This window comes from Aegilops tauschii, chromosome 7, assembly GCF_002575655.3.
Source record: "Aegilops tauschii subsp. strangulata cultivar AL8/78 chromosome 7, Aet v6.0, whole genome shotgun sequence".
NCBI classification, from domain to species: domain Eukaryota; kingdom Viridiplantae; phylum Streptophyta; class Magnoliopsida; order Poales; family Poaceae; genus Aegilops; species Aegilops tauschii.
Window position 1 is genome coordinate 236612329 of NC_053041.3, and position 7785 is coordinate 236620113.

Genomic DNA, 7785 nt, shown 5'->3' on the forward strand with positions numbered 1-7785 from the left:
AGGTAAATGATAAAAAGAGAATTTTTGATGTGGAATGCTACCTAACATAATTTTCAATGTAATTTTCTTTATTCTGGTATGAATGTTCAGATCCATAAGATTCAAAATAAAAATTTAATATTGACATAAAAACAATAATACTTCAAGCATACTAATAAAGTAATCATGTCTTCTCAAAATAACATAGCCAAAGAAAGTTATCCCTACAAAATCATATAGTCTGGCTATGCTCTATCTTCATCACACAAAATATTTAATCATGCACAACCCCGATGACAAGCCAAGCAATTGTTTCATACTTTTGATGTTCTCAAACTTTTTAAACTTTCACACAATACATGAGCGTGAGCCATGGACATAGCACTATAGGTGGAATAGAATGGTGGTTGTGGAGAAGACAAAAAGGAGAAGATAGTATCACATCAACTAGGCATATCAACGGGCTATGGAGATGCCCATCAATATATGTCAACTAGATCATTGAGGGCGCGCGTTGCTGCGCCCGTCCATTTTTCCAATAGAATGATAGAAAGTTACTAAATATATAGAAAGATGAAAGAGTTAAATTCTTATTTTTACTGAGATACTCTAACTTCTGAAACATTTTGTGCAAATGAAATACTGATCATTTTACATGACTATTATCTTCTATACTTGTCGGGAATGGCATACAGAGCTCAAAAAGGAAAAGGCACACCATCAGCAATATAAACTACACGAAGCAGTCGGCGTGTGCATTATGCAACTCTGAACAAAATTACTGAAGTGATTGCTCTGTTGGGATCATGACAAGAGAGTTAGACTCGTAGCAGAAATCTATATAACAAGCTATATAATGTAAATTTAAATGTGGAAAATAGTACAAACCTGAACAGAGTCGTCGTTATGTGCAAAAGAAGTCGGCGGTTCATGTGGGTGGTGGAAAAGGATGTATTCAAGTTGAGTTTGGAGTAGAGAGGTGCTATGCCTATACTGAGGATGTTCAGCTGGTTCTGAAGTTAGATAAAGAGGGATTTGTGTGCATCCTTGACCAAACTGCGGTGTTAGTGATGCAGAAGAGGACAATAGAAGCGTATAGATAATAGCTCTAATCAGTAAAAATGAAGAATTAGTATAGATAAGAGGCCAAGACAATGCAAATACCATTTTGTAAGCAGCCTGAAAATTGAAGCCGAACTTGGTTGTGTACATTAGAAACTAAACTATACAAAGATGAGTATAAATTGTTCTTGACATGGCAGCAGCTATGGAATCAATCACAGTTTTAGTTGGCTCAGTGGATATATATCAATCAGCAACACTTAAATCTGTAGCATCCTCGTTCAATCTGATGAACAAGAAAGACAGTGATGAAAGTACTGAACTAAAGATGCATCATAAGGGTATCTTATGATATAATTTGTACACGTCAATAGGTTGCAGCAATGCCCTACTCTCATGACCCGGAATAAGAAAATTATAAATGACAGGATGATCCATTTCGAAAGAGTACCAAGAAATTGTAAACACTCTTTGTTCTGAAATACTATGCAAGGGAAAGATGATTCTAGGAATAAAAGGCACATACAGTGTAAAGAACCATTCATCTAATGATCTTAAGAACCAAGGGAATGTTCATTTGAAATCATAATGTAAGAAAAAAGATATAGAGAGAACCTAAGTATCTTTATTCCACATTATAATGCAAGAGAAAAAAGACAAATGAAATAATAATTTGACGCACCACTATTTTATTACCAAGTTGTAGAAAGATTTGCCTATATGTAGACAGTTATGCTTCTTACTCACACCCTAAGCACACGGTATGAAGTTATTGGACATATCATTAGACCATATAGCCTCTTAGAATAACATTCTTCAATCTGAAACTGCGCTTACATTACATGGTATCAAAACAAATATAAAAATGCTTCATCGGCAAAACCATTCCTGTTCCTATTATCAGTGCCCAACTGCTCACATTCTAGATTCCACCAGATAGCACAACATAACAAATTTAAACACTGAAAATTGATAAAATACGCACATCAATAGTACAGAAGGCCAAAATTACAATCCTTTGTACTCAGCAATCCTTGTCTCGAATTAAATGGTTTGATTTGATCATGTCATGTTTGTTGCTCCATGAATCTCCCAAGCATTCTAAGCATCATGTTTGTTGCTCCATGAATCCGATGGTGCCAAGGACAAAGGTGGAGTTGAGAAGCAGCAAGGGCAGTGGTTGTGTATCTGTAGAAGGGGAGGCATGAGAAAATGGACGGTTGCGCCACTGATTTTTTTCCCTTCGAGTTACCCATGTGGCTCGGTTCTTCCTCCTCCCAGTTATCCTCGTAGCCGGGTGGGTAACATTTTCTCTCAGCATCCGGTACTGCACCTCCGCGCAGGCATAAGCCTCGTCATGGCCACTGGCTGCAACATCCATCTGCGGGGTAGTCTTGTGTCTATCGTGACCGATGGGATGGATGTCGTGTGACACAGACTGAGCGAATTCGCTGTATATTTCTAGTTGTGTGTGGTACCTCCTTTTAAATTGTAAATGATACTCTCACAGTCAGAACCCAATTATGCTCAAAACTTGAAGAACGGGCAATCAAATTATATTAGTTATGTTCTTTAGAAAAAAGAGAAGAAGTGCAATAAATAAGAGAAATTTGGTCAGCTTGATAAACAAAGTTATATTTGAAAAAATTATATCACTAAAATAGCAAGTTCAACTAAGTGATAACCATGGTGCATTAGAACATACTACAAAGGAGTGGATATGCAGGCTGGTAGAGAATAACTCAAGAGCTAGCATTTGATTTTTGACACATAAATTTAGTTTCTTGTCTTCTTGGAGGAGTGATCTCAATTAACAATATAAGCGCCCTGTTTGGGCAGATAAAACCACCTGAGAAGCATATGCCAAACCAAAAGACAAACCTTACTTTCTTAACACGGAACAAACCAACCCTAATCATCCCTAATGTCTTATGCTTAGTGCTCCTTATGCATTTCAGATTTACAGTGTAACTGTTACCTGGCCAGGAGGCGATTCATGCAGTAGCATAGCACGGAGAACACTTGGTGGTTGTCCAGAGATACGTCCTCTTGTGCAGATCCTTCCATCATCTCCGGCCTGAGTTGTGTGGCACCAATCGAGATAACTGACCTCTTTGTGCAGTTGCTGGAGCACCATGGAGAAGAAGAGGCTGCCCAATGGTAGTCCCTGAAGCAAGAAGAACAGGGGAGGGATGATTAGGAGTCCCTGCACCATGGAGATAATCGCCATGATTCCTCCAATGTTGCTTGTCTCGAGCTCTCCTCCTAGCCGCCCTCGCTGCTCACCCCATCGGACCCTCATGAGCTACCTAGCCATGTGCGCCGCCTCCAACCTTCCTGATGGGAGAGATTGGAGGAGGAGGAGCAATGAGGAAGAGAAGAGGATGGGGGAAGAGGAAAAAACAGAGATGAGGGGAGTGCACCAATTCAACTACCTCAGCAAGGCCGCGATGCCCGTGTCATTGAGATGTAGGAGAACGCCGTGCACGCGCTGCGACCAGGAGTGGTCGGTGCAGAAGGCGACCCACTGGTTTGGGACGTGCGTCGGCGGCGGCGACTCGTCCACCATCGCCTTCTTGTTCTTACGGTCGGCCGGCCCCTCGTGCGTGTCTGATGTGTACCTACCAGCGGGGGTGCCTTTCGTCGCTCGGGTGAGAGAGGAACGCCATCGCTGGAGGTTGGCGTTGATAGTGGCGGCGGCGGCGAGGGGAGGTCGGGGAAAGAGAGACGAAACGAGAGGGGCGTGCTTGCAGGCTTCGTGGGCAATGGGCTTCGAGTGTAAACAGGCCCGATTACCAGAGGCCACCGTTTTTTCTACCGGAGTAGCAGCCCCTTAGGACAGCGGCCCAGTTAGCGAGAAACTGAGCATCGGACCATGTCAGCCTTCCGAAATTGTCACGGGAGTAGCGGCCCAATAGGCTAGCGCTCGGTGGTAGCGATCGAAGCGACCAAGCGCGAGATTCCGAGCTAATCGCACGACCGAAAATGACTGAAACTGATGATCGGACGGTTAGGAATGCTAATGGCCTGAGAGGGCTGGGAGGGTGCTCAGTTATAATATATCTAAATGTGAGTAAGTAGGGATTGTCATGCAACGGATGCACTCGAGCTATAAATGTATGAAAGCTCAACAAAAAAAAACTAAGTGGATGTGCATCCAACTTGCTTGCTCACGAAGACCTAGGGCAATTTTGAGGAAGCCCATCATTGAAATATACAAGCCAAATTCTATAACATAAAATTCCCACTAGTATATGAAAGTGACAACATATGAGACTCTCTATCATGAAGATCATGGTGCTACTTTGAAGCACAAATGTGGTAAAAGGATTAGCATTGTCCCTTCTCTCTTTTTCTCTCATTTTTTATTTTTTTTTGGCATTTTCTCTTTTATGGCCTTATTTTTTTTATTGTCCGGAGTCTCATCTCGACTTGTGGAGGAATCATAGTCTCCATTATCCTTTCCTCACTGGGACAATACTCTAATAATGATGATCATCACACTTTTATTTACTTACAACTCAAGAATTACAACTCAATACTTAGAACAAAATATGACTCTATGTGAATGCCTCCAACGGTGTACCGGGATGTGCAATGACTCATGACTGAAATGTATGAAAGAATTATGAACGGTGGCTTTGCCACAAATACAATGTCAACTACATGATCATGCAAAGCAATATGACAATGATGGAGCATGTCATAATAAACGGAACGGTGGAAAGTTGCATGGCAATATATCTCGGGATGGCTATGGAAATGCCATGATAGGTAGGTATGGTGGCTGTTTTGAGGAAGAATATTTGTGGTGGGTTTATGGTACCGGCGAAAGTTGCACGGTACTAGAGTGGCTAGCAATGGCGGAAAGGTGAGAGTGCGTATAATCCATGGACTCAACATTAGTCATAAAGAACTCACATACTTATTGCAAAAATCTATTAGTTATCGAAACGAAGTACTACGCGCATGCTCCTAGGGGGATAGATTGATAGGAAAAGACCATTGCTCGTCCCCGACTGCCACTGATAAGGAGGACAATTAATAAATAAATTATGCTCCGACTTTATCACATAACGGTTCACCATACGTGCATGCTACGGAAATCACAAATTTAACACAAGTATCTCTCAAATTCACAACTACTCAACTAGCATGACTGTAATATCACCATCTTCATATCTCAAAACAATCATAAGGAATCAAATTACTTCTCATAGTATTCAATGCACTTTATATGATAGTTTTTATTATACCCATCTTGGATGCTCATTATATTAGGACTAATTTTGTAGCCAAAGCAAATTACCATGCTGTTCTAAAAGACACTCAAAATAATATAAGTGAAGCATGAGAGATGAATAATTTTTATAAAATAAAACCACCACCGTGCTCTAAAAAATATAAGTGAAGCACTAGAGCAAAATTATCTAGCTAAAAAGATATAAGTGAAGCACATGGAGTATTCTAATAAATTCCGATTCATGCGTGTCTCTCCAAAAGGTGTGTACAGCAAGGATGATTGTGGTAAACTAAAAATCAAAGACTCAAATCATACAAGACTCTCCAAGCAAAACACATATCATGTGGTGAATAAAAATATAGCCTCAAGTAAAGTTACCGAAGACGAAGACGAAAGAGGGGATGCCTTCCGGGGCATCCCCAAGCTTAGGCTTTTGGTTGTCCTTGAATCTTACCTTGGGGTGCCTTGGGCATCCCCAAGCTTAGGCTCTTGCCACTCCTTATTCCAAAATCCATCAAATCTTTACCCAACAACTTGAAAACTTCACAACACAAAACTTAACAGAAAATCTCATGAGCTCCGTTAGTATAAGAAAATAAACCACCACTTTAAGTTACTGTAATGAACTCATTCTTTATTTGTATTGGTGTTAAATCTACTGTATTCCAACTTCTATATGGTTCGTACCCCCCGATACTACTCATAGATTCATTAAAATAAGCAAACATCACACGAAAAAAACAGAATCTGTCAAAACAGAACAGTCTGTAGCAATCTGTATCAAACGAATACCTCTGGAACTCCAAAAATTGTGAAATAAATTGGTGGACGTGAGTAATTTGTCTATAAATCATCTGCAAAAACAATCAACCATAAAAGCACTTTCCAGTAAAAAATGGCAGCTAATCTCGTGAGCGCTAAAGTTTCTGTTTTTTACAGCAATATCGCAAAGACTTCACCCAAGCCTTCCCAAAGGTTCTACTTGGCACAAACACTAATTAAAACATAAAACCACATCTAAACAGAGGCTAGATGAATTATTTATTACTAAACAGGAACAAAAAGCAAGGAACAAAAATAAGATTGGGTTGCCTCCCAACAAGTGCTCTCGTTTAACGCCCCTAGCTCGGCATAAAGCAAGAATAGATCTAGGTATTATCATCTTTGGTATGCAATCCATATGTGGCTCTCATAATAGATTCATAAGGTAATTTAATTTTCTTTCTAGGAAAGTGTTCCATGCCTTTCCTCAATGGAAATTGGAATATAATATTTCCTTCTTTCATGTCAATAATTGCACCAATCGTTCTAAGGAAAGGTCTACCAAGAATAATAGGACATGTAGGATTGCAATCTATATCAAGAAAAATGAAATCTACGGGCACATAATTCCTATTTGCAACGATAAGAACATCATTAATCCTTCCCATAGGTTTCTTAATGGTGGAGTCCGCAAGGTGCAAATTTAAAGAACAATCATCAAATTCGCGGAAACCTAACACATCACACAAAGTTTTTGGAATCCTGGAAACACTAGCACCCAAATCACATAAAGCATAGCATTCATGATCTTTAATCTTAATTTTAATAGTAGGTTCCCACTCATCATAAAGTTTTCTAGGGATAGAAACTTCTAGGTCAAGCTTTTCTTCATAGGATTGCATTAAAGCATCCACGATATGTTTAGTAAAAGTTTTATTTTGATTATAAGCATGAGGAGAATTTAACACGGATTGCAACAAGGAAATACAATCTATCAAAGAGCAATTATCATAATTAAATTCCTTAAAATCCAAAATAGTGGGTTCATTGCTATGTAAAGTTTTGACCTCTTCAATCCCACTTTTATCAATTTTAGCATCAAGATCTAAAAACTCTGAATCATTGGGACGCCTTTTAACTAAATTTGACTCATCTCCAATCCCTTCTTTATCAAGATTCATATTGGAAAACAAAGATTTAATAGGAGCCACATCAATCACTTTTAGATCTTCATCTTTATTATCCTCTAGATCTTCCAGTTTAGCGGCCATCTTATTAACTAAGGTGGCTTGCTTATCCGAAATTTGGCGTACTAAATTTTCAAGATGGGCAAACTGAGATTTCAAACCACAAAATTCCTTAGACATATCATCAAGCTCTCTATTCATGTACTCCATAAAACCTTTCTGTTCTTTAAGCTCGTTTCTGAAGAAATTATTATGCTCAAATTGCAAAGACATAAAGCTTCTAACGTTGTTTTCAATTTCTTCCAACCTTCTAAGGTGAGGATCAACGCTTTTAGGCAAGGCCATCAAGGCAAACAAAAGAGGCAAGAAAAAGGAGGCGAACGGAAAAGAGGCGAAGAAAAGGCAAAGGGTTTTCGAAAATCATTTTAGAAGTGGAGAGAGGAAAATGAGAGGCGAATGGCAAATAATGTAATGCGAGGGAGAAGAGTTTATGATGGGTAGTTGGTATGTCTTGACTTGAGCGTGGATCTCCCCGGCAATGGCGCCAGAAAT

General features: G+C 39.5%; 1 protein-coding gene across 3 annotated transcripts; it reads right to left on the bottom strand.

The window, feature by feature from the left end:
• Positions 1 to 559: 559 nt before the first annotated feature.
• Positions 560 to 3781, bottom strand: LOC109777654 (uncharacterized). 3 transcript variants are annotated; one of them, XR_012188318.1, is made up of 4 exons: positions 3477 to 3775; positions 3020 to 3208; positions 868 to 2522; positions 560 to 774 (listed from the first exon to the last, which is right to left on the bottom strand). XR_012188318.1 is itself a non-coding variant. In XM_020336246.3 (3 exons), the coding sequence occupies exons 1-3, from the start codon at positions 3608 to 3610 to the stop codon at positions 2150 to 2152; spliced, it is 696 nt and encodes a 231-aa protein (XP_020191835.1). In that variant the 5' UTR covers positions 3611 to 3775; the 3' UTR covers positions 560 to 2149. The 3 variants fall into 3 exon arrangements, 1 of the variants encoding a protein (XP_020191835.1); XR_012188319.1 differs by having other exon boundaries at positions 560 to 2522; positions 3020 to 3378; positions 3477 to 3781; XM_020336246.3 differs by having other exon boundaries at positions 560 to 2522.
• Positions 3782 to 7785: the final 4004 nt, after the last annotated feature.